This window comes from Myotis daubentonii, chromosome 10, assembly GCF_963259705.1.
Source record: "Myotis daubentonii chromosome 10, mMyoDau2.1, whole genome shotgun sequence".
NCBI lineage: Eukaryota > Metazoa > Chordata > Mammalia > Chiroptera > Vespertilionidae > Myotis > Myotis daubentonii.
The window spans coordinates 25,711,797-25,739,470 of record NC_081849.1 but is presented as its reverse complement, the minus strand read 5'-3'; the positions used below and the strand labels follow the sequence as shown (position 1 = coordinate 25,739,470).

General features: G+C 49.6%; 1 protein-coding gene across 1 annotated transcript in view; it reads left to right on the top strand.

The window, feature by feature from the left end:
- Positions 1–27,674, top strand: part of PLXNA4 (plexin A4) — a 416,580-nt gene that overhangs the window by 248,208 nt on the left and 140,698 nt on the right. Inside the window, exon 4 of the mRNA XM_059711811.1 lies at positions 19,479–19,610. Within this exon, the coding sequence (XP_059567794.1) occupies positions 19,479–19,610 (132 nt within the window). The remainder of the gene's footprint in view (positions 1–19,478; positions 19,611–27,674) is intronic.

The following is a 27,674-nucleotide window of genomic DNA, read 5'->3' as shown; positions in this document are numbered from 1 at the left end:
ACAACACAACACAACACAAAATACAATAACTAAGCTCCAGCAACAGGCAGTGTTATAGCTCTCTATTTACTCATCTCCCTCTGCTTTACAAGGCCCTGCCTGCCCAGGTCACATCCCCTCCCTAGCTTACAGGATTGTTAACAGGAAGTGAACGCCAAGGCAGCATGGTGAAGGCAGTAGGCTCAGGAGCATAGAGACCTGGTGGAACTACAATGGTGACATGAATGTGGTTAGTCGTAATATGTGGGTTTTCATTCTTTATCTGTTGAAGGGCTGGTGCCTGAGGACACTTTACTAACCTGGCTCATCACACAGATGTGAGTTAGCACTGAAATAGTGGGCACGAAACCCTTTTTGAAGTTTGAAGTGCTAAGCTATGGTTAGAGAAGTAACTGCTTTATAGACCAAAGTTAAATCTATGTTTAAAAGCTTGGCCTGGGGGCTGGTGAGAATTTGGGGTCTCTACCCCATAGCAACCCCATCGGGGAAGTGCTAAAACAGAATGCTGTTACTAAGTTCACCATTTCCCATGAATCTAAATTGGTCGATTCCATTTATATTAAGAATATCAAAGCTTTTAAAAATCTAGTTAGAGAGTTTGTTGTGAAGAAATGTGTTGTTCCCTTAACCCCGTGGTCGGCAAACTGCGGCTCGTGAGCCACATGCGGCTCTTTGGCCCCTTGAGTGTGGCTCTTCCACAAAATACCACGTGTGGGCGCGCATGTACAGTGCGATTGAAACTTCCTGGCCCATGCGCAGAAGTCGGTATTTTGTGAAAGAGCCACACTCAAGGGGCCAAAGAGCCGCATGTGGCTCGCGAGCCGTAGTTTGCTGAGCCACAGTTTGCCAACCACTGCCTTAACCCAAACACAAGAAGTTGGCTATAAAAGGAGTGGATGAGCCCTGGCTGGTTTGGCTCAGTGGATAGAGCATCAGCCTGTGGACTGAAGGATCCTGGGTTCGAATCCAGTCAAGGGCACATGCCTGGGTTGTGGGCTCAATCCCCAGTAGGAGGTGTGCAGGAGACAGCCAATCAATGATTCTCTCTCATCATGGATGTTTCTATCTCTCTCTCCCTCTCCCTTCCTCTCTGAAATATATATATATATATATATATATATATATATATATATATATATACACACACACTAGGGGCCCGGTGCACGAAATTCGTGCACTGGGTGTGTGTGTGGGGGGGGGGAGTGTCCCTCAGCCCAGCCTGCCCCCTCTCACATACTGGGAGCCCTCAGGCGTTGACCCCCATCACCCTCCAATTGCAGGATCGGCCCCTTGCCCAGGCCTGACGCCTCTGGCTGAGGCGTCCGGCCCGGGCAGCGGGGACCTGCAGTGGCAGCGGGGGGGCGCTGTGATCGCACGGGCTCTGCCCCTGCCCCTGCAGGATGCCTCTGGCTGAGGCGTCCGGCCCGGGCAGCGGGGACCCGCAGCTGCAGCGGCCCCACGATAGTGGGCTTCGCTTTAGGCCCAGGCAAGGGACCCCTAGCTCCTGGGACTGCCAGCTTCGACCGTGCCCAGCTCCCATCGCTGGCTCCACCCCTACTTCCTGCTATCACTGGCCAGGGCGGCAAAGGCACCTGATTCTCTGATCATGGCTGGGGGGCAGGGCAAAGGCGGCCCCAGGGCCGCCTTTGCCCTGCCCCCCAGCTCTTAGCTCCCCCCTGGGTTTCCGATCACTGTCAGTGGCAGGGGGCTTCTTCCCGCTTTCCCTTTCGCCTCCCTGCATTGTGCCTACATATGCAAATTAACCGCCATCTTGTTGGCAGTTAACTGCCAATCATAGTTGGCAGTTAACTGCCAATCTTAGTTGGCAGTTAACTGCCAATCTTAGTTGGCAGTTAATTTGCATATAGCCCTGATTAGCCAATGAAAAGGGTAGCTCGTACGCCAATTACCATTTTTCTCTTTTATTAGTGTTGATATATATATATATATATTTTTTTTTTAAAGGAGTGGATGAATCAGTATGATCCACCTCCCAACACAAAGTCAGCAGCCACACTCACGGGGGTGGAGAGTGTTTTGTATCTTAGTTGTTGGAGACAATAAGCAGATTCTCACCTTCGTGAAAGGGATGGAAATGTTCCTCTTCATGGGTCTTGTAGCAGGTTCTCCACATTGGGAAAGCGGGGTAAAGATGATTCTCTCTTTTACAAAAGTCAGCTTATATCAGAAGATTACACTTCCCTTTGTCTGCAGATTAAAACCCAGTGCTTTGAAGAGCATTCCAGCCTCCCTCTCGCCATGTCCCTCTGCCCTGGCCACAGCCAGCCTCTCCTCCATCCCTGCCATTGCTCCTGCCACTGGTCCCAGGATGTGTTCTTCCTCGCAGCTCCTTCTGTTTGAATACTACTCCTTTAAAAGTCAGCTCATAGTGTCACTATTCTGCCAAGAGCCCTCCTCAGCATAATGATTCTTGGCTTTCCATGGCCACGCGCAGCCTGGTATCTCTATGTACTTCACTCAGGAGGAGCGTGGTGTGTGGGGCAGGGCAGGTTGGCGGAAGATCTGATTGAAAACTCTCAGTCTATCATTTGTTAGCTATATTGACGTTAGGCATGCCATTTAATCTCTCTGAGTCTTAGTTTATTTACACATAAAAGGTGAATAAAAATAACTTAATCTCATCAGAATTGTAGCTCACATATGAAATCCACAAGTGTTTCTTGTGCACCTACTATGCGTGCTGTGAATTAAATTGGAACATAAATGCAAAACTGCCTTCTAAGTTGTGTTTTGTATCTTTGTTGTTTTAGACAAGAAACCCTTGATGGTGGGCACCAGCCAAATTCCCTTCGAATCCTTTGTAAGATTCCCTTTGAGTCCTCTTGCAATGGGATTTCACACAGTAGGTGCTCAAGTCATGTTCATCAATGGTGTGAACTGGAGGAAATGAGACTCCCACAAGTGGCACATGGCAGGCCAGTGTGAGAGCCGCTCTGGTCCTCTGTTTCCCAGGCCCCAGTCACAGAAATATCTCCCTTGCGCCCAGATCCTCTGACCTGTTCATCCTCATTGTCAGATGAAAAACTCGGGGAGGGGAAGCTGTGGAGCAAGAACACAGTGTTCCACTGGATAAACAATATGCTTGGGAGGGTGGAGGATAAGATTATTCTCAATTACCTGACACCTTTACTTATGCAGTGCCTGTAATAATAATAACAATAAATCTCTCCAAAGTGCTTGCAGTCCATTGGAGGCTGAGGGAATAATTGCCTGCTTAGAAATCCAGGAGGAAATTAAGTGACGCGAGACAATTCTGTGGCTGGCTTCTTTTTGCCTCTCTCACTGGGCAACACGACAAGCTGACATGAGAGAGCCCTACATGGCTGAAGAGGAGCAAAGAGGTGTTTCAGACCTGCTTTTCTTGGCCTACCTTGAGGGACAGGAAAGAAATAATGGTCAATGGACTCCAGTCTACAGACCTGGGATGTAGGAACATTTTGATCTGGGCCCCAGAGTCAGTGGGCCACCTCTTGGAGCCTGGAGAGTAATGACCTGTTCAATCTTCTTCTTTCCTGAGATTTCCCAACCCTCAGCTTCCCCACCCTTCCCTTCCTCCCTGCCATTGCCTCCTTTTTCCCTTCCAGCGATTGGGGCAAATGTTGGAAGGTCCCAAAAAGCAGAAGGGAACCAGCGACCCCTGGTGGTGGGCACTGGCATGAAGCCGACCAAAGGAGACCAAAGGGAAAGGTCTGTAAGGAGAGAGGGCTGACCTACATGCTCAAAGCTCAGTGCCCTTCACCGGGTTTGGAGTCTTAGATCAGTGCAGATTTGTTTTTTTGCAGTGGTAGATAAAGTCAGATTTTTCAAATGACATAGACTTTGGAGAGAAATTCCTGAACCAGCCCTAAGCAAAATTGTGAAAATTGTGGTGCAAAATGACACTTATCTTTAGTTCCTCAAAAATGTTCCCTATTTCTCCACCCCGAACCATCCTGGTATGTGTTTTCCTCCCCATGAACCTCTCACTGGGCACCCCTATTCTCTCTCGTAATGGAAGAACTGGAGCTAACAATATTCACAGCCTGTATTGTTGAATAACAGGGACCTGAGAGAGCATCTAAACTTGCCGTTTTGCTGAGATCAGGAGGCTCAACCAGTGAGACAAGACTCATCTGCTGGACCCTTTTCAGCCCAGATCTTTCATTTCACCACATGCTAAAGGTTAGCTTTCCATTCTTCATCAGAACATTGATATCTCAAAAGATGCTTAATGTACAGTCCCTCAAACGCTGGAATTCAAGGATGGTGGTGACTGCAGAAAAGATTCCTGCATAGGCATGTATTTCGCATGTTCCTAAAAGTGACTGCCTATTTATTTGTAAGTTTTCAGGTTAAGGCATGGAGCCTATTTAAGCAACTGGGCTGGGAAATAGGAGAATGTCCTCATTTCTCAACTGAGTGAGCCCCTCACAGTGGCTTGGGACAACGTGAAGGGAAATGGAAAAACGTGATGTTGTGGCCCTCGCTTTCACCACTGATTTTCCAATCTATATTTTGGCATCTGTGACATGTGCCAGATTTGACCCTAAGAGAGGGTGAGGGCGTTAGTCTGGCACAGTGGTCTAAATTCTAGATCTGGGAACTGTTTCTGTGTCAGGATTTCACAGTCCACCTCTATAGTGACAGTGACCAAAGACAAGTCCTTAGCAATGACCTTCTACCCAAACACCAGTCCTGAATTTCCAAAGGCAACTGGACACAGTCAATTAGCCATGCCTTCACATCCCCAGACTCAGTCTTCATCTTCTCATCCACACCAGGCTGCCCTCCTAACTTGCTCCTAGATCCCGCCATTCCTTTGGTCATCCACGTGTGACAAGCTCGAGTGGCCACTTATTCTTCAAGCACCATCGCCTTCTGCCTCTATTCTTTTCCTCAATTCCCACTGCCTGGAGGCCAAAATGAACATCACAGTTCTTACTGCCATTTTATTTCTAGTGTCTCCCTGTCTACACCATCCAATATCAAGGATTATGTTCTGGGAACATGCAACTTCTTGTAGCAGAAAGTCTTATAAAGGCGAATTATTTTCATACGGTCCCAGGCTCCCATAATGCAATACATTTTATCTCTTAGCATAGCCTTACAATATATTAAACAATACTTCAGATGCATTTCAGAAGGAAAACTTTGTGTAACCATTGTGAACTTAATCTTGACTCTGGACTTGAGGAAAAATAATGAAAACGAGAGTATGTTCCTGGGTGGAGCAGATAGGCAGAGGGGAAGGCTGGAGTTCAAGCACCATCGCCACCCATACCCAGGAGGCCAGAGGCAGGGGGAGGTCCAGGTCCAGCTCCTGCCTCAGCACCATCAAGACAGAATGAATGTTACTTTCTCTACTGCGATCTCAGTGTGAGACTCACAGGACACCAAGACTGGCCTCTCTTCCTTACCAGTGATGTAACCGGGGGACATGAGTTATGAGAGATATGTCCTCTGTAGACCTCCTGTGATAAGATCGGGAAACTCTCCTTTAGCCCTGATTAGGTGGTATGATAAATGCTTTTCATCTACCAACATATTAATCCTTCACATCAGCCTGTTAGGCACTGTTAGCCTTTGCATTTTATGAATGAGGACACGAGGGGTTGAAGAAGTTGACTCATTTCCCAGAGGTCAAGTAGCTGGTTCATGGCAGAGCTAGGTTTGGAGCCCATGTTAATGGGTCTGGAACCCGTTAACTTCATCACGACAGTATATAATTTCTCATGAAGCCCTGAAAATAACATCGGGGCAGAGTAAATGGAGAAATGAACATACTACTATGACTATGTGAATATATCATTAGCATATTATATCAGCATATGGATTCTTAATATTAATAGTCCAACCACGGATTCTCATGCTCTTGTTTGCTTCTGCCTTGGTCTCAGTTTCCACATCTGAGAGACAGCTCCCACGGGAGCGAGAGTGGCGGCTGCGGCTTCTGCCCGGTGCACAGAGCTGCTAGATCAATAGCTTAATTGCTGTGAAACGCACGGGCCTTGGCGATGCCGTATAAATAATTGTAATAACTATGGCTGGTGACGGAGAGGATGGTTTTCCAATATCTTACTTTAAAATGCATTTTTCTGCAATTAACTCCACATGCTTCTGGCGGAACGAGTGTTCCATGGGGGCACTCATTTTTTTTCTAAATCTTTTTTTTTTTGCTTCAAGGCACTTCAGCTTTGGCACCTCCCACCTTTTCCAGACTCTCCCTCCCTGGGATCAAAGGTCACCAGGCTGATTTGAGGAGTGTCTTTAGGCCCCTCAGCTGAGGGCGGGGGCGGCTTAAACCCAGGTCTCTGTGGTTTGCCTGGGATGAACAGTGGTCAAAAGACCCTTTGTAATATCACAGCCAAACCCGCTGCTGGCCCCGGGGCCCCTCACTCTCTGCATCTGTGCGTCCGAGCTCTGTCTGGTGATGTCATCCCCAGACAGGGACGCCCTTCTCCACTCCAGATTCTCAGCTGGGGAAGCCGCTCCCCACAGCGTCTCAGGGAGGGGGCTCTCTGACTGCAAACCATTCACATGCCTCACCCCAGGCCTCATGAATTCCTGGGTCCTCATTTGAAATAGTTTCAAGTGTTTCTTTCTCAGAGTAGCTGCTGCTGTAAAAAAAAAAAAAAAAAAATGTGAGCAGTGGATGCCGGGAGATGCTTGCGGGAAGAGGGAGAGTTAAGTATGATCTGTGAGATAGCATGGATTGACCTGCACGCGCCCAAGAAGCGCCAGTAATTGTTGATGAACATGGTCACTGTGGAGAACACCACTGACGTTGATGTCACTTGTTGCTGAGGACGGGCTTGAAGCCAGAAAACTTCAACACCAGTCTGGGCTCCACGCGCTGGCTCTGTGACCTTAGGGAAGATGAATAAGGCAGGCCCTGCACACTGGCAAGGATAGGACAGCCTGCAGGAAATACCATTGGAGCACGCGGGGCAGCATTGAATCCACACTGGGAGGTGGTGGGGAAAACTCCCAGCATCTAATGATGCTGAGCTTAGTCTTAGAAAGCATTGCATGCATCCCATACTTACTCCTGGGACCACACCGAAGCACCCCAGACAGCCCAGCAGCAGGGGCTACTTTGAAATCCTGCTATAAACCCCAAGCGAGCAACACCTGAAGCCCTGCCTGTCTCGGCTTTGCAAGTCCACTGCATAGCACTGACCTCTGGCATCCAGCCAGAAGCCAGGGGGCACTACCCCGATCACCCTGCTTTCCCAGAGGGGCACCATATGGTCCATCATGGGGACTTTTTTCCCTGTTGGATAAATCGTGTGCTTGACTTTTGGGTGTTTTTTACACTAGGTAAACACAGGCTGCTCTTAGCATCACAGGCACAGCTGTCCTTGGATGGTGCCACAAAAGGGCTGGTGACCCAGCCGCTGGATGAAGCTGCAGGGGAAGGGCCCAGAGCAGAGCTCATCAGAGAGAGCAGATATTGAGGTGAAACACACTTGCCTGATGCTCCCTGGGTTATTTATTTATTAAGAAATTTGCAAACAGTGCCTAGGGGCTGAGCAATGGTCCATGGGGCAGCGCTGACTAGTGTCTGACCTGGGGGAACCACATAGGGCTCGCTGCAGCTGCGGCCCTTGGTGTTAGAAAGAGGGCTGGTGGCCCTTTAAGAACAGGACACAAAGAGAGATTAGCTTGGGAGAATCTCCTAGGAAGTTGGACCGTTTTGATCTTTTTTCATTCTGGATGGAACTCATGTGTTCCTTTGTGCGTTTACTAAGCAGCTATTAAGCAACTCTGGGGGTCACAAAGCTGTTGGGGGCCTTGGTAGGGAGGCTGTGCTCTGCTACATTCTCACCACCATCACACTGTCTTTGTCGGCATCCTCACGAACTGAGCACAACTCCTTATCGATTAGCCACAACCAACAGTCGCATGCCTGTATGACTTTCCACATACCAGGCACTTCTGTAAGAGCCTCTCCTAACCCACCTGACGGGCCTGACAGCCCCATATTTCAGCTGAGGACATGGAATACATCTTTCAAATTCTGCCTGAATTTGCAAGCATTCATGAGAGAATCAGAATGCCAGCTAGGCGGCTGCACCACCCTGTGCTCCTGCACTTTGCCGCAGACCCGTCTTCAAGGTGCTGACACTCTCGTGGCTGAAACGAACACACTCAAACCCCGAGAGCCAAGAAGGGCAGCCGTCCACACCGGCCGAAGCACACACCAGCCGTGAGGGCTTCTGCTGCAGCCGCAGGTGGCGCCACAGGAGGCGGTGATCAGAGAGGGCAGGGGTTATGGAGAAGCCTCAGAGGAGTGTCCTGGCCAGGCTGCGAGGGACTGCGGGTGTGGGTTGGCTGAAAGAAAGCAGAGAAAAAACTGCAGGGAAGAGAAGAGGGTAGGGAGATGGTGTGATAAGGACCCTGAGAGAGGACTCCCTCATTCTGCTCCTCAAGGACACGGGCCGGGCAGGCATGACCACGTGGAGGGATGAATATGTGCAGCTGCTTTGGGTGGTCGGTGTCCAGTAGCTGTTGGGGGGAAGGGGAGGAAGATGAGGTGTTCTGAGGTGATAGGGGTGGGGGGGCTGGGAGCATGCCTGCTCAAGGGGGTGATGGCACTATGCAATGGACAGTCTGAAGTTGGAAATGATGGGGTGAGGATGAGAACATGGGTCCGAGATGGCAGGCTTGATCCCCAGGTGGAAGGAGGCTGGGACTTGGAACTGGAGGAGTGGGAGCTCGTGGTGACGTTAAAACCTGGGATGTGCAGGAGTGGGGGAGGGAAAGCAGCTTCTGGCCCTGGGAGAAAATGCAGACAGGACCTACCTTCCTCGTGCAGGTAGCATGTAACTACTGAGGCTGTACTCTGCCCGGCTCGGTGCTGGAAGCTTCCATCCTTTGAGTTAGGACCCGACCAGTCAGGACACCTGGAATCCTGTAACAGCTCGTGCCAGAGTCCATCCTCTCCAGCCCTCGCTCTGCTTCTGGTTTCTGTGGGCGCAGCAGCTGGACAGGGGTTTTCTCCTTGTTACCGTACAGCTGCACGCAGCAGATGCGGATGCCTCCCCAGGGGAGGCGAGACTCCAGCAGGAGAGAAATGCTGATGCACACGGCTCCTGGCACTCATGGCACACCTCTGTCATTAACCCATTCGTGACTCCAACAGTTGTGGGGGTACAGAAGAGGAGATACCCCCCATCTCCTAGGAGGGCACACGGAGCCCAGGGAATGTGGGGAGGGCAGGGGCATGCACAACTGGGACTTGGTTCTAGGTCTGAGACGCTGTCCTGGTACCATGTAGGGCCACTCCTTCGTCTTGTGGAAATGGATCCTGCTTCTCCTCAGTGTCATGCAGCCCTGGCTTTTCTTTCTGCCCTGGATGGGCCCTCAGAGACACCCCTCCTCTCCGCGAGGCCAGGCTGTGGTACTCCCTTTCCCTGCTGTGGCTCCAAACCATAGGCGAGAAGCCGCATTCCTCTTTCTGCCTCCGGTGGCTGGCTTTCTGAGTTACACCCGAATTGAGCCAGACTTGGGGTTTCCTGGACAGTTTCCCCAGCTTCGGGGCAGCCACATGCAGGTCTCTGGGTCCAGGTTGGTAGAGTGTCTGTGGCACAGACCCTTCCAGGCTGTTCCCTGCCCTCTGTCCAGCATGGCCTTTTCTAGGCTATTTCAGATGGCCCAGAGCTGAGCTGGGGATCCTCTTGTCTCTTTCCAGCCTTGAGCTGACCTTGTCAGGTGCTGGGAGCCCAATCTTCAGGCCACATGCTCATCGGAGTTGGATAGAGACCATAGGGATCGATTCATTTGAATTGCCTCCATGGAAATCACTGGGCACATTTATGGAAACTTAACTATTACTCCCTCACTCTGCTAAGAATGCTCGGGGTATTATCATATTCCCATGATACCAATAACAACGAAGTATTGTTATTTCTGTTTCTCATCTGAGGAAAGTGAAGCTCAGAAAAGTTTGGAAGGTCTTCTAAGGCCACACAATCCCTAAGTGGCAGAGATGGGACTCACCCCATCTGCTTAACCCTTTGCTCTGCTGCCCACACACCCTCTCTCAGGAGCCAGCTGGACTCTGGTCTTTTGTAACATGAATGAGTGTGTTCCCTCAAACACCGGGATGAGCTGATGTGTGTAAAGCACATGGCACCTGCTTTTCTGGGAGTGGGAGAAGTCTCTTTCGTGCCCAGAGGAGCATGGGAAATGGCCCATCGAGGCTTGGGGTGGAGGCTGCTCACATGAGCGCTGCCTCCAGGGCCGCAATCTGGCTGCCCCACCAGGTTTCAAACCCACACCTTGCACATGCATTCTCTCCAGTAAGTCTCTTCGGGGGGGTGCACCACTTTGCGTTTGAAATAGGCTGGCCTGTACCTTTTTCTGGCCCTTCCTTCCTTCATATAAACCATATCGACTTCCCTTTCTATCTCTTCAGTACCTTTCTTTCCTCAAATTGTATTTTAGTCTTTGTGTCACCATTCAAGCAGGTGGGAGAGGGACGGAAGACACTGTCCCCAGTTTCTCTGATCTGGTCTGGACAGCACATGGCAGGGAAGCCCTAGTGGCAACCGGGAGACTGTCATTCGGCTTGAGGAGTCTGATGAGACCCAGCGCAGCCCACTGTCCTGACAGTGTTTGCTGACAGGGCACAGGATTTCTGCACACTCAGAGCCTGTCTAATTCCTTGTGTTTACACTCTTCGCGTCCTCTCTCTCCTGGCTGGAATCGGGAAATGGAAACAAAATGCCTGGTTGTGCTGTTCTGGGGCAGCTTCAGCAGCGTGAACACAGAGCAGGGGCTCTGCCCACACGCTGAGCCCTGGGACTCAGGGCAGGGAGGCGGGCTGTGGCATGTGGAGTCCGCTCTATGGTGAAACAGGGCGCCAAGGCCATTGTGTCTGGGTGTCTGTCCCAGCTCCTCTCCTGCGCTGATCTCCCAGTTAGAGCATCCCCTACTGTCTGTGCCTTCGCTGTAAAATCAGGATGAATTAATGTTCATGAGTAGCTTGAGCATTTCCGTTCATTCATTCATTTATTTATCCGGCACCTACTATGTGGTTCAAGCATGTGGGGCACATCAGTGAACACAGGAGATAAAGATCTCTGCTCTTGCGGAGTTTACCTTCTAGCAAGGGAGGTAAACAATGACCATAATAAATAAGTTACATGGTGTTTGAGAAGGTGACAGAGGATGTGGGAAAAGGAAAAACAGAGCAGGGATCGGAGATGGGAAATGCCAGAGGAGAGGGTGGGTACGGTTTTAGAAAGGAAAGCTCTGGGGGAAATTCAGGTGACATTATGGGTGCAGTTTTGTTCCCAGGTGCTTGGGGTCTGAATCAGTGAGTGCCTGGGGCATGAGCGAGCTGCCCTGGGCAGGAAATATGTACATTTCGAGCCCCTGGGAGTCGGGGGGAACGTGAAGCTCGTCCCATCCATGGCCCTGCAAACTGGCAACACTTCCATACCGGGGCCCCTTTCCCTAGAGAGTTTTCACTCCACACCAGCAAGTTGCCATCATACCCACACTTGTGACAGTCTTCCCGCTGGCCTGCCACTCCCTTCCCGGTTCCTCCTGATCCCAGAGGAATTGAATCACCTGTCCTCCATCACTTCGTCATAGAATTGTGAAGGGGAAGTTCGAGAGTTCAAGCGGTTGAGGCAGAGACAGAGTGGCCGCATGTACGTCTAATTGTTCCAACGATGGCAGCTCAGGCTCGGCGTTCGGCATTCGTTCATTCACTCATTCATTCAACAAAGGAGCACCTGCTGGCTGTGGATGCTGGCACTCTGGCGTGCTCACTCTCCCTTCACCTGCTTATCAGCCTGTGTGGCAAGGTGCTGACCGACGGTGACCAGGGTTATGGCATTTCGCGCTGCTGAGGCCGACTGAATGAACCGCACAGATAAGATCCCGAAGGTGCTTTATTTTTCCCTCCTGAGAGACACTGTGACCCATTAGTGTGCAGAGAAGCAGGCCTGGTCCTCACCTGTCCTCTGCCTCAGCAAGGGGCAGGTCAAGGCCAGGACAGCGAGCAGGACACAGGAGAGAGTTGGAGGTATGTGCTCAAGGCTCTGAGAGGGGGAGCAGGGCCTGGACTCACCCCCCCCCCGCTTTCTCCTTGGGCACCTCACCTGTCTCCTCTTGTCTGCACCCCCACCCCACTCCACCATCCCCATCTTGTAAAGGAGTTGGTTTGCAGGTATCTGCACAGGAGCCCCATGGCATTCTGAGCACTTCAGAAATTTGCCTGAGTGAACTTGGGCCGAACTTGGGCTCTGGTACCCCTCGAATGTGGGGCGCGCCTCCCCACAAACCCTGCCAACTCTGGTTCTTTAAAAGAGGCCTAACCTCCTGCCGCCCACACCACCAGGTGGTTTGAGGTTGGAGGGTCTCGGTGAATTCAGAGCCGCCAGAAGACAATAGCCTCCAGGTTTAATCTCTCCCACCCTGCACCTCTAGTCGCCTGCTTTCCCCAATTGCTAGATGAGACACCGTCATCACCTCCTATACCTGGGCCCAGCCCAGAAACCTGGCCAGTGCAGACCTTGACCAGGAAGTTCGGGGAGGAGGTGAGCGGGGCGAGGAGAGGAGGAACCCGGGGGTGGCCTGCACCTTTAAAGATAAATAGCACTGTTTGCTCATTAGGGAAATTATTTCAAGCAAGTCAGCAGCCAGAACGCTCTAGTGCAAGCATCTGCCTGCTACTGGGAGACGATATTTATTGTTCAATCCTTCAATGGATGTAAATAAACAGCCTGGCCCAGATAATGTTCCCATAAACAAACACGCAGCTGCCAGGAGCTCCCCGGATGGCTGACCTTTGTGGAGGCCACCCTGCTGATGTTTTAATAGCAGTCTGCCTGGCAGCGCAGGCACTCACCGTGCCAGGGCGCCAGGGCTGGCTGCTGGGCGGGTGGGGACGGGGCTGTGCTGCCTGGGAAGCTCCCAGGCTGGAGACGCAGTGCTGGGGAGGGCAGGAGGGAGGATGCCTGTGTGTGCCCTCGGGCATGTGTGCCTGTCCCTGGTTGGCCACATGGAGGGGATGGCGTGAAGCTCGCTTACCTCTTTGATGGAGGTTCTCCCTGATATGGGCAGGACTGATGCTCAGTCGTATGTCCTGGTGTGGCCTTATCTTTACTGAGGTGCAGTTGACAAATTACAGTTGTGTATGTTTAAGGTGCAGGACTGGATGTTTTGATATACATAGACGCTGTGAAATAATTGCCACAATCAAGCTCATTAACATATCTAACACCTCACCCAGCTGCCATTTCTTTTCTTGTGAAAACACTTAAAACACACCGTCCTAGCAAATTTCAAGCCCACAGGACAGTACTGTTTACCATGTCGGAGTCTGCGTGTCGGACCTCCCCAACTTACTCAGCCACAGCTGGTAATGTTCTTCGCCGGCTTCCACATCTAGACGATCGTGAATAACTCACCAGGTGTTAAATAATGAAACACTTCCCTGTGACTGGCACTTAGCTGTGTCCCCCCAGCCCCAAGAACCCACACTACCTAGTCCCACCCTCCCCCATTCACACCATCAGTATTACCTGGTGCAGCTGGGAGCCTCTAAGAAAGACCCCCACCCTGATCCCGCAGCAACTCTTCTGACCGACTGGTCCCCTCCCAGAGCAGCTGCCTAATGTTTGACTATCATCCAGGGTACAGGGGGTTCTTGCTGAGTGACAGCCTAGATCAGATCCCGGCCCACACACTGTGCATTATGGCTTCCTTGGACTGATGGTGACTATACAGCCAGTGGGAGCTCACAGCCAGCGAGCTCCAAAAAAGTGCCGACGATGGGGTGTTATGCTCTAAACTGAACGTCCTAGGAGACACGGGGTGTTGTGGCAGGGCAGAGGAGTGGGCCTCTGTACAATACTAAGAACAGCTGCGAACACCCCTCGGATGATAGTCACCAAGCCAGTAATCTAGAACTTCACTGTCCACCACAGTAGCCACTGGCCATGTGAGGCTGTCCAGTGCCTGAAGCAGGGCTGGTCCAAATTGAGGTTTGCTGTGAGTGTGAAAAACATATACTTAAGGTTTCAAAGATTTAGTATGAGAAAACGGATGTAAGATATCGCATTGTCAATTTCTTATGCTGTGTACATGTTAAAATGCTAACATTTGCAGACACTGGATTAGATAGAAATAGATTATTAAAAACAGTTGTACCCGGTTTTTTGTTTTTGTTTTTGTTTTTTTGTATTGTATAGTGGCCCACATCTGTGGTCAGTGTTTGCTTCTGTTGCCCAGGCTCTTCTAGCAGAAGGTCCCACTGTCCCGATTGGAAGCATGAAGGACCACCACCTGACCCCAGAGCACAGTCACACTTGTCCTGCAGGACAGTGCTGCGTGAAGATGGCCACAATGCCCCCTGACCCTGCTCTTCATGCTATTACTTTCCCTCCCCCTGCCAGTATGTTGTGTCTATCAGATCTGCTGGGACCACCCATTTCCTTACTCAGCCCAATCTTCCTAGTGACTTGAGATTTTTTCTCTAAGGCAGCTTTTGAGTGAGTCCAATCTCATCCACTATGTATTTTATTTGCCAAACTGTCATGGTTGGTGGTTGGTGGAGCTATGTCATGTCGGTAGCCCTGTTCTCAGAGGACATACACATGCTCCCCAGAGCTTCCTTGGGCTGGGCTGGTAGTTCCTGGCTACACCCCAATCAGCCAGTCAGATCTCCTGGGAAGAGGGCGTAGAGGTCCATGAACATCCTTGTAGCATTTACCTCTTGGCCTTATTTGTGTGAAACCTGGGCCTTCAGGATTCAGGCCTTCCAGAGGCACCACTAATTGGCAGGCTCCGCCTTCGAGTTTGATTATTTTAGATTCCACATCTAAGTGAGATTCTGCAGCATTTGTCTTCCTGTGTCTGGCTGATTTCAGTTAGCACAGTGTTCTCCAGGTTCATCCTTACTGTTGCAAATGGCAGAGTTTTCTTCTATTTTAAAGTTGAATTATACACACACACACACACACACACACATCACCTTTTTTATCCATTGACATACATTTAGGTTTTTCTATATCTTGGCTCTTGTAAATAATGCTTCAATGGATATAAGAGTACAGGTATCACTTTGAAATATTGATTTCACTTCCTTTGGATATATACGAAAGAGTGGAATGCTGGATCATACAGTAGCTCTTTTAAAAAATTTTTGAGGAACCTCCATACTGTTTTTCGTAGTGGCCATACCATATTATATTCTCACCAATAGTATGAGAGGACTCCCTCTTCCCCACACCTTCACCAATGCTTGTCAGTAACTACTTAATGAGCACCAACCAAGTCTTGGGTCCTGTGCCAGGCAGCGGGGCTGCCGTGCTGACTGCGCAGGCATGGCCTCTGCCCCCAGGAGACTCAGTCCCGGGTCTATGCACCCCCGTGCAGCTCCTGCGGCAGTTCATCTCCATCCTTGGCCTTGGCCTTCTTGCTGTCCCCAAGAGCTTAAAATATTCTGCACATTTTCCCGTTCCCTCCTCCAGACCACTTATAAGAAATGATAATAAGACTAGTCATAACACCAGTGCTTGGGGAGTCCCCCAGTTCCCACTTCTCCACACAGAAGTGTGTCTTTTCTGTCTCTAACTCAGCCCTTTCTCTATGGCCAAACTGCCCAAAGTCCCACGGAGACTCATTATTTTTAAGTACCTTGTAAATGTGGAACCTTGTCAAAGGCTCTTGGAAAATCTACATAGCTAAGAGGCACGTGCTGAGCTATGAATCAGGAGACCTGGGTTCCAGTCCTGAACGCCCATTGGTTTACCCTGGAATTTGGAGCAAGGCGTAGAGCAGCCCCAGTCTCGGTTGCTTCCTCGGTAAAATGAGAAGGACTATGCCGGCAGTCAACATCATAAAAATTTTACAGCCGTCAGATGAAACACTGTTATTTAGGAATGCTTTGAAAGGTATAAAACAGAATATAAGGGATCATAATTTTGAAAATTTACAACAGCCCCTTCTTCATTCACAGGCATGATCCTCTCCCAGAAGAACTCAGCAGCAGACAAGGTCCCTCCGGCACCCCCAGGGCAATGTTTATTTAACACTATCTACTGTTAATCCGTGAAGGGATTCAGGTTTATCTGACCAATAGTGTAGTATGTAAATGCATAGAAGGCGGGACGCTAGAATCAGTCAGACTTGGGTATGGGTCAAGGCCATGCGATAAATAACTGTGTGACCATGAACAAGTTATTAACCCTCTCTGTGCCTCTTCTGTAAATGGGGTTATATTAATGTTTATCTCATGGAGTTATGAGATTTTTTTAATTAAAGTATAGTTGGTATACAATATTAAATTAGATTCGGGTGTACAATATAGTGATTCTACATTTACATAACTTAGGATGTGTTCACCACACTAAGTCTAATAACCATCTGTCATCATGCAAAGTTATCACCTTACTGTTATTATGATGAGATTTAAGTGGGAAGGTAAATGCGAGTAGAATGCTTAGCATCGTACCTGGCACTACTGAGTATTAACCACTCTTGTTGCTGTTGTTTTTGTAAGAGCCCAACCACTGGCAACCGGCCCATCCTACCTAAATTTTACGATTGTCCATCATTCAGCAAATCCCATTTCAAATGCTTTTTACCTGTATTTTGTGTGAGATTCTTTCGGTTTTCTGAAATAAGTAGTGTATGGGGTGGGGTGGGAGGAAAGGGAGACCTATCCTTCCAATAACTGATTTCCTACACAGACAGAATGTGGCAGAGCGACTATAACTCTATCCTGTCCCCCTGGGGAAGGCCAGCCTGTGAGGACTCGCTCCCTAGTCAATCCCTCTGTCCCTGCTTTTCTTCGAATGTCCACCTACATCCAGCACATCACCTCGTCCTAAAGAGCAGGGGAGTTGGAACTAAATGATAAAGACGATCGCTCAGGCACGAAATCCAACTTCCCTTGGGGAGCCTGCTCCTGCCAGCGACCTGAGGGGACTGGAGACCAGCCAGGGTGCTCAGTGCCACTCTTGTCACTCTCCTGATGCTGCTCCAGAGGTGACTCGCAGCTGGAGGTGAAGCCTGGCTGGGCTGGGGGCCAAGGCCATCACCGTGCAGCCAGACTTGGGTGGTAATCTCAGCTCGCGCTGCATGAGCTCCCATTTCATTCAGATTAAGTCGGGACCTGGCCAGGTAGATGCCTGGTGGCTGGGGGAGTGGGCACAGGAACAGCAGGAGGGTTATTGGAATTGGAGACATTTTGATTTTCAGAGCTAAACAGATCTCTCTTTAATTCCTTTACTAGTTTTTGGTGGTTGTTTTTTAATGAGCTTAATGGGAAATCAGCAAAGAGGAGTTTTAACTTCATCAATGCATTTCTTCACTTTTAGAGTCAATATTTGTCAAGCTCAAGTATGTGGGCATCACTGTCGGGAATGACTGGCGAAAGCCACTGGGATTGGACAGAGCAGAGACAGTGACTGCAGCTTCCTGCCTCAGGTCGCACCCGGGAAGGACCTGTGAAACTCAGCGAGGAGCATGCTCTCACAGGCAGAGTTCTCTCCCCAGATTTTACAGCCCAGGCCAGGTGTTTAGGTCTCATTTTCCTCATCTATGACCTGTATGTCAGTTAGGATTTTGGATATTGAAAAAGCCTTTTTATTACTTTAACAATAAGGAAATATCTTGAGTAACAAGAGAGTCTTGACATAGGACTTTGGGGTTATTTTGATTCAGCGGCTCAGGAAATTTTTTTTTTCTATCTTTGCTCCTGGCCTTCCCTGGTTCCAGTTCCCCTCCTTAGCACAAAAGCACTGCCTGCAGTTCTTTGGGCTCCTGTTTCTCTGACCCTGTTGAGGGTGAGGAGATACCCTCTCTTACCCCATCATGAAACACAGTCCCCGCTTTGCTCTGATTGCACATGCTGATTGGCTGGGCCTGCTTTCTCTCCATCACTATGATAGGAGAGTGAGATCAAATGGACTTGTTTATGACCATCAAGGACCCCCACAGCAAGCAGGGAATGGGTCCAATCCCACCCCAAAGGTGAGAGAGGGTAGAATGGGTGCCAGAGGGGTCATGCAAGACATGACAAATCAGCACTAAAGTCATAAGATTGACAGGTTATGTCAGTAAGGAATTATATGAAAAACCATCTCTCTGCTGTCTAGGAAGGGCTTAAAAATAAAACAAATAATCAAACAGAGCCTGGGACAAACCTAAAATCACACACGTGAATCACGAAGTACCCTGGTGTCAGAGTTCAGTGAATGCAACAGACACGAAAGGCAGCCACCTTTCAGGTGACTTGATGGGTTAGTTGGCATTAATGTGGTGTCCCTGCTATAATTTAGTTCCTCTGAATAGCTCTCCTGTTCTTCATCTTATAAGAGGTCAAAAATTAAATACTGAAAATTAAAAATAAGAGTACGTAGTGGGGATATTTGGAATATAATTTTTTCTTTAGTGTTTTTTTGTTTGTTTGTTTGTGTGGTTTTTTTTTTTTTTTTTTAGAGCCTTACATGGTATCTAATCAAGTTTGGTGATCTCCTAGCTCTCGCCTCTCCTGTTTCCCTTCGTGCTCCCCTCATCCTTCTCACATTGTTGACAGTGTTTAGTCCTGACTTACGTGGGTGGCCCTCTCAGCACTGGGTAGTGATCCTATCAAATCTATCAGCTCAGACGTGTGATGATTCTGATTCTAGAGTGGGAGCCAGCTTTTCTAGACCTGTCCTCCGTCATGGGGGTATGGGCAAAGCTCTTTCCTGGCTGTCCCCACATTGTCCAAGCAGTTCCAGGAAGGACCTGTGGATGGGCCAGGGACAATCTATCTGCTAAGTGTTCTTGTTCTCGGAAGACTGAGGATGACTCATGCCCGAAGCACGTTTTCCTGGAATGTCCACATCCCTTTCCCTGGGGACACAGATAGCACCTCTAGGAGGTTTCAGGACCCTCCATCTACACCAAAATCTGAGACATGAGCCACTGGTTTCAATGGCCAGAACGAGCCCACTCAGTGTAGAACTTCTGGGTGCCCCTCACCTGGTTCCCTCCAAGGCACCACAGGGATAGCTGGGTACCAAGGTCTAAGAATCAGCTCACGTTGTTTCACCCACATGTTTTCTGTTCGCAAATGTGGCCAATACTATTTATTGCCTTTCTGTTACAGAATGACACTCTGCTCTGAGGCAGCTTCAGGTATCCACTGTTCCCCAATCCCAGACCCGCTCCCCACTGCCAGCACCATCCTCTTCTCCAAAACTTGCCTGAGCCACAGGGAACCAGAGAAAAGAACTCCGGTGCTTGGTGAAGCGCGGTGTGGGCCCCCAGTCCCCTCTTTTTGCCATTCCCAGCATGAGGCCGTGGTGAGCGGTGTCGCTCCTGCTCTTTTGGGCCTGGCCTCTGGGCACTGTGGAGACAGTGCTCACTGCCTCTGCCCGGGCTCTCGGAGGGTATCGGGGCTGAAGCTCCACTACGAGCAGGGCAGGATCTGAACTCACCTCTGCTCTCCTCCCCTCTCTCCACAGATCCGGGTGGATGGACCCAGGGGCAACGCCCTCCAGTATGAGACGGTGCAGGTGGTGGAGCCGGGCCCTGTGCTCCGGGATATGGCCTTCTCCAAGGACCACGAGCAGCTCTACATCATGTCAGAAAGGCAGGTAAGGCTCTCTGAGCTCTGTTAGACATTTGTCTTGCAGCTAAGTACTAGCCTGTGGCTCAGCAGGAAGCTACAGGAGGCTGGTTGCAGGGAGGGGATTTGATGTATGGCTCCGTGTGTATTCTTTCGGTTATGCTGCCTGAGGACTGAGGCTGAGTGCGCTGAAACAGGGAACAAAACATTTCAAATATCAAAATATCTGCGAGTCTAGACCAAACCTACTAACCTCAAAATGATGGTGTGTATAAGTTCTGGGTCAACATTGACTCTTTTCTGAAGACACCAGGTGCAGATGCCCTAGTTTTTGGTCCATGTTTTCCTACACACTGTATACTCTCCTACCAAGGTTACCTTCCTAAACTCTGGACATCTATGGTGGGCAAGGATTTGTTTCCTAAAAATCCTAGTTGAGGGAACATCATGGAAGAACCAGATGGAAGGAGATTCAGAAAATAAGGGCATGTCCTCAGCCTCCGAGTGTGCCTTTAGCTCTCACATGGGACCTCCAGCAACTTCCATAAGGCCACGCCAGGCAGGATGATATGGTGCAAGGATTACTGTTAGTTGATACTGGTTAGAAGGAGCAGTATTGGGCTTGCTTCTGGAACTCAGCTAGAACTAAGTTCTTCAGGTCATACTGAGACTCTATGTCTACAGCGGGCAAAGGAACAAATTTCGCCTGGGAAATTCCATATATTTAAGAGTATTTCCTGGAGTGCCCTAAGTCACTGCCCACAAGACACACCCACCCCAAGTGTGGATTGGCACTGCCATACCTCTGACCCTGTTACCTCTGTGTGGGATGAGTCATTCCTAGGAGCTGTCCCGTCAGCCCATGAATATGTATGTGGCAAAGGCAGCAGCCATGAAGGGTAGATTCCCCCCTCTTATTCATCTTCATTAGTGAGGCCTGAACTCCCCAGAGGACCTTGCTCACAGAGTCAGGATTGTTCCTCCTGTCCCCTCACTGCACAGTGAGGGAGATAAATACCACATTATGCCACCCACAGGGCTTGTGCATTATGCCTTGGCAGCCCACAGCAGCCCCAAGAGCTCGATGACATCTTCTCTTGGTGTGGGACTCCCCATCCAGCCACACTGGGACCCATTGTGGTGCCTGGGTTGAGGCTGCCATGCCTTGGACATGGCCTGACATAGTACCGAGAGGGAAGCATTTTACCCCAGGAGTCAGGACTGGGTATGGGGCTGCTCCTTTGCTTTCACTTCTTGCTGCTGTCCAGTGGGGCCCCCACTCCCGACTCCTGCCTACCTCCAAGTCCCTAGACACTGAGATAAGCAGCTTTCCTGGGTGAAGGAATCCTTTGGAAAGGCCTAAGATCTCCATAAGGCATTGAATATTTCAGGATTTCTTGCCTGATCTGAAAGCCAGGATTTCTGAACTTGGGACTTAAAACAAGGAAGGTCTTCCAAAGATGGAAACTATAAGCTATGTGGCGTCACTTCTGATAACTGAGTTGGGATTTTGAGCTCCTTGTCCTTGGTCATTCTGCTTTCCTGAGAGTGTGGTCAGTGGTTAGAACCCATCCAGGCTGGGTGGTCAGGCATGCTGGGAGCTCTGGACTATTGGGAAGGAAGGAAGGCAGGAATGGATAGGACCAGGGCATTCATCCATTCTGGGGCTGCTCCTCTCAGAGAGGGAGTGCTGCCTGCCACCCAAATCATAGCCCCAAGGCCCTCAACTCTTGGGCCAACACTGGTATGCAGTGGGTTTTCAGATTCATTGTAGGGAGTGGTAAGGCAGCATAATGGTTAAGTGCACAGGTCTTGGTGTCAGATACCTGAGTGTGCAACTTGGCTCCACCACTTACTAAGCATGATCTCAGGTAGTTCCTTAAACTCTTAAGGACTCAGCATTCTCAACTATCACATGAAAGTGACAATAATATCCTATAGTTTTATTCCAAAGATCAAATGATATAATGCTTGTAATAAGCATGAACCACGCCTGGAACAGAGTATGGGCTTGCTAAGGGGAAGCTCTTCTTCTTATGATATTGCAAAAGGAGAGTCTGGGCATTGGCCGTGTTGGGAGTTAGGCAGGTGGCAACATCAAGATTCTGGGTGATTTATCAGGTAGGAAATGAAGAAATCCAGGTCAAGGCCAAGGTGGGCAGGGAGCAGAAATCTGGTCCCAGGAAGAACAGATCAAGAACCCACAGACTACTTTACTGACTGGACATACCAAGCAGAGCTCGGGGCAAGAGCACCTTGGTAAAGGTACTAGAGATGGAACCGCAAGCCCAGGGAGTCAGGACTGATTCCAGCCTCTGGCTGTGGGTGGGTGCCAGCCATAACGGGTCAGACACTTGTGGAGCTGAGTCTGCAGACTAAGGGTAGATGCTCAGCAATATCTGCTCTGCCTGGAAGGTGTTTCCCTTTCTCATTTGGCTATTTTTTCCTTGTCCTTCAAAACTTAACCCAGTTGTCACATTCTCCAATGAGTGATTCCTGATCTGTGGTTAGACAACCCTATGCTCTCTCTTCCTAGTCTGGACTGTGATGATGACTTCCTTGTTTTTCTCCCCTAGCAGACTATACAGGGCAGCCCTATATCCTCTTGGTCTGCCTAAACCTTACCTAATAGGCCCTTGATAAATGTCTGATGAATGAATAAATGAGCGAATGAATCCACGGTATCTTCATTGAACCATAATTGGAAAAGAGTGGGACTGATACAAATTATTTATTGCTTCTCTTAATTTCCAAGTTTGAACCTACATAATTAAAAAACTACACTTCAGATAAAGAAACCATCCCAAACTCCAGTCGTCTGTTTATTACTGCCATGACTTTTGCCCTATCCTGAACTATTTTTTGCTTTGTATTTTTATTTAAATAAACTGACTATTTAAACATAAATAATCTACTTTAACCATCCCTTAAACAGTAATATTATAGATCTGACATTAGTCATATAGTACAATACACCTAACTGTGATGTTGTGATATATAAGAAGTATATATTTGGTCTTTATCCCCATTTCTGGCACAGTGCTCCCAAAACCTTTGGAATTTCTTAAATGACAAGCAATGGGAACATCTTTTGTTATAATACTTGGTATCCTGTCCTTCAGAGCCATAAAGGTGAAATGGGTGTGTTGTTATTCTTAAGGAGCTTCTTCTCAACCTCAACTGAGTTTGTGTGAATGAGGTGATTTTTGGAAAGCCCCTAAAGATGGGGGGCTGGTTGCCAGGGGAGCCAATCATGTGATTAGAGGGCTGGAAGGAGTAAGGACCGTGTAACGAAGAGAGGTAGAGAATGGAGTGTGGTGCATGTGTGTGTATGTGTGCGTGTCTGTCACTGTCTGTGCGTCTCCATCAGCCCTTTTCTTGCTTTGCACATGTCTGTGTGTTTGTATATGGTGAATCTTTACTACAGCTCTAGGACTCCCAAAGGAATGTGTATACGCACTGAAACACTGCGATCAAAACCTGCCAACCCGATGGGAGGGGAGTGAGAGGAAATGTCAGCCAGTAGATAAGCGGGGAGCTGACGTGGACAAGCTGGGGTTGTCCTCAGCTGCCCTGGAGTGACCACCCCTTCCTGGGAGAGAAACTGCCTCACACACAGGGAAGCTCTTCTTTGATAGGCCCCAGAGCAAGTGGCAGATTCCCAGTCCAGCTCAGCCTCTGCCATCCCACATACCAGCTCTCTCCTGCCTGAAAGCCAGAGGCCCGAGCACATGTGTCTGCTTGTGGTACACACTTTCAGTCATGTCTGGCCCAAAGCTGACTTTCATGGTGATCTTTGTTTTACTGACTCTTATTGACAGGGGGTTGCTTCCAGGTGCCTGGTGGCACTCAAGTTCTAGCTGTGATCCAGGACAGAGATGCCTGCAGGGGCTGAGGAGGTGGGCCTGGAGGTGGGCCCACCAGCTGGTCAGAAGGCAGGGCAGATCTTCTTGGCTCTTTCTGATGCAGGTGTTCCAGGGACCCGAAGGTCCATGACCCACTGTGGGTTCTTGACTTCACACAGGAAAGACTTCAAAAACGAGCCAGCATAGAGTTTAAAGTGAAAGAGAGTTTATTAGTGACGGAGTGGGAGGGAGAGAAGGCCACTCTATAGTCAGAGCAGCCCCTCCCTAGTGGGATTTGCTTCTTCTATTGAGACTCGTTTAATCGAGGAGTAGGGCATGCAATAAGGGGGGAAATTTTCAGGATCTTCCTGAGAAAGCAGTGGAGACTTCTCAGAAGAGTATAGTTGGCCATTTGTGTCCTTACATGGGCTTTCTGTTTCCAATCATGGCATCAGGGGTGTGTTGTTGAGAATGCTAACGTATTACAATGAGCTAATGTATTGCGAGGTGAAATTAGTCTCCAGGTTGGATCGAGCTGATCTTTGGGCTCTAAACCACAAATATGTCTGACTATTTCCTTGATAGTCCTTGTAGCCCATATCAATTACAGCCAATTCACTGCATACCCTGTCTCACTTCCAGCATAATCCAGTAGTGAAGGAGGGAGGGCCATCTGGCTTTATAATGTATTACCCAGGCCTGATTCATTTATTCACTCAACAAATACTCAGTAAGCACCTACTATGAGCCAAGTGCTACCAGAGGCATTGGGGAAACAAAAATGAAGAAACAGATAAATATCTCTGACTTTAGGAGCCTGTAATTTTAGCAAGAAGAAGTGGCAAAGAAGCAGTCAACATACTAGAAAGATCATAGTCGATCAGCAGGTGACAAGTGCTATGGAACAAGGAAGTGGAGTGGGGTCAGTGGGATCCTGGAGGGTTGCAATTTTAAGTGGAGGGGTCACTGAAGGCTTCCCAGAGAAGCTATGGGGGCCACTTGAGGGTACCTACCCCTTGCCTGTTCTTTGTGGTTTTTTTAGGCTCTTTGTTGGGGTTGTGAAATTGAGAAGATGGTGAAGCCTGAGAGGTGGGTGGGAATTGGGGGAGGATGCTTTTGTGACTGTGATTTTTTCCATGTTGAATTTCAGAGGGAAGTTCAGTTCAAGGGAGGGTGGTACTGTGGTCCAGGGCAGGCTCATGCAGTTGGGGTTTAGACTCCTGACTGGATGGTTCTGGGTCCCCTGTGTGCTGAGGGGTATGACAGCCTCATATCCTCCCCATCCCAGCCTGCCTCTCGGGGGGTCTGAGGATTCTGAGGTGCTGGTGTGAAGTCTGACATCTCGGAGGTTGGCCCACATTGTTCTCATGGAAGGTGCAATTTTGGAGACAGTGTCTGCAGCCGGAGGTGATGGGCCCAGGAAGAATGATTCTGGTTCTGCTGGCGCTGGGTCCCTGGGCACGTCTCTTGGAGATGTGTCCGAGGTGACATGGCAGTCTCTCTGTTGTCTGCCTGCCCCTGAAGGGGGCTGAGCTGTACATTCCAGTTTGTGTTTGGATGGCTGACACTATGACAAGCCCATTTGGATGTTTGCTCCTGGCACCCTAGCCTGGCTGTTCTGATAGCTCCTGGGAGATGGAACTCAAAGCAAAGGCCTGAGAGTGAGTGACAGGGAATGGAGCCACCTCAGACTCACAGAAAGAGAGAGGCTATTGCAGTGTTTCACCCAATTCCACTCAGGTGGATCTCAAAGTTTCTGGTATATCATGACGGAGGTGTCCCCATCTCTCCCTTCCCTCCCAATGAAGGCAGACATCTCCATCCCCATCTCAGAACTGGAGGGACCTCCTGCTCCGGTTTCCCACACTTGGGTGCTAGGATCTGGATGCTCCATTGCACCTTGAAACCCCTAGAACTGGAAAAGCCCCCAAGGCTTATCGGGCCCAACTCTGTTCTGTGGCCTTTCTGCCCTCTGATTGATGAGCAGACTGAAGCTCAGAGAAGTCAATGTCTTGTCTGAAGTCACACAGCAGGTTGGGAGAAAGGCTGAGCTAGAATGCAGCTTAGCACCTATTGCAATGTCTTCTCCAGCCCCTCTTGCAGTGAGGAACATGGAGGTCTTCGTGGGGCAAGAGTCTCCCTTTATCTCCAAGTCTTCCCAGCAGGGGATTATGTACCCCTTTCCTCAGCCTCCAAAACAAGCTAAGAAAAATAAAGGACTTGTTGGGGGTGGGGCAGGCTGAATGGGGTGCATCAGCGGTGGCAGTAAGGGCTCAAGGCTGCCCTCACTGCTCATGAAGGAGGCTGCATGGTTTGTTCTTCCTTGGCTCCAGCCCCTTTACAACATCTATTCTAGAGCATCTTGGGGCACACAGAGCCCCAGATATAACCAGTCCACCCCATAGAGAGTAAGCAAAGAAGCATGCCCCATCCTGTTCCTACAGACAACCCCTATTCTGTTCTTACAGACACCCTCCCCCATGCTGTTCCTACAGACATCCCCCTCCTATCTTGTTCCTACAGACACTGTCCCCCATCCTGTTCCTACTGACAACCCCCGCCTATCCTGTTCCTACAGACCCCTCTAGTGCCCACTCGTATAGGCATGAAAGTCTAACATCTGCCCATGATGGAGTTTAGTAGCCTGTCTGAGAGGTAGAAATGGCAGTGGCTCGACATTTCTCAGACAGCCGTGGGGGTGCCTGGGGTCACCAATGTGTGCAGGATGGAGACCACAGGTAGTCGTGAACAGTCATGAACTTGTCTTTTCATCTGGGCCCTCTACTCACCACCTCTGCCTCTGAGGTGAGCTGCTCGAGCAGTTTGTATTTTAGTTTCTTCATTTGTGAAATGCAAGGCAGATAAAGTCTACCTTTCAGGGCTTTTTATTATTTTTTATTTTATTTTATGCACAAACCAGTTGTATCTTTTATTTAATTTTATTTTTTTATAATTTTTTTCTATATTGATGAAGGTATTACATATGTGTCCTCATCTCCGCATTGTCCCCCCCTCCCACTCATGCCTCACCCCCCTCAGCACTTTCAGGATTAAAGTTAGTATAGGTAAGGCATGTATGGGCTCTTAGCAAGTTCAAAGTTATCCTTATCATTATTATGTTTGCTAATACTCTCAGGAAACGCTGAAGGCCATTTCAGCTCTGGGTGCTGGCTCCCCCTGATTCCCTGGCACCCCTCATGTGTTTGGAGCCCCTCAGAAAATACTAAGGCTGTGTGCTCCTTCACACCTATTAGCACCGCCCTCAGGGCGACTGGAGGGCCTGGAGACTGGGGCCTCCTTCCCAAGCCTCTGCTGGGCTCCCTGGGGTAATTCTCCTTCAGCTCTGGGGGACAGATTTTGGTCCGCCTGTGTGCAGCCCACAGGCTTGAGTCTGTCACAGATACAGACCCGGCAGCTGACTTAGCTTCTGGCTCCTCGTGTATCAGGACTTCCCAGCAGAAGGGAAATGGCTTGTTCCCCTTCTCTCTGCCAGAACAAGAGAAGAAGAGGGAATGTGTAAAGGTGGGGCAGGGGAAGCTGAGGGAGGGGGTGGAATGGGAGAAAGGCAGGGAATCTAAGGGCAGGTGATCAGGGAACAGCCTTGGTAGCTCTCTCATCCTGAACCCCATTAAGCATCTGTCTCCATCTGTCTCCGGCAATTGCCTGGCAGTCAGATCAACTCCCCACTCAGTGCCAACGTCTCCATACTTTCCGGGCGCTTGAAATGCCATTTTTAAGACAACCACCTGCAATATTCCACTTAACAGCACGCGAGGAGACTCCACCACTTGGGCAAACAGGACAGGGGCTGGGTCTCTGCCCCCTTTCAGCCCACCCCTCCCCCCATGTGTGCCTATTAAGTGTCCACTGTGTGCCCAGCACAGGGCTAAACGTGGTGCAGAGCAGAGAAAAGCAGAAGGAGGCCTGTCAGGAAGCGCTGTGGGGTTGATGGGGACACACTCCAGCTTGCAGGGCACTGAGAAGAAAGCAGTCCACTGTGGAGGTAACCCTGGAACCCAGCATCCTGGTAGAGTTAGGGCTCAGGCAAAAAATGATGTCAACTTGAAAGGATGGAGCTCCAGGGATGTTTCTAAGACAATCCTCAATTCTGTTAACCCCTTCTTGGCTCCCACCTCCTCTTACCTGGGTGGGTGTGGGCGATGGAAGCTGACCCCCACAGCCCTGCCCTCTCCCCTGGAGGCTAGTATCTGAATGGAAGTGGCTCACATTCCTGAGGATGGACTTGT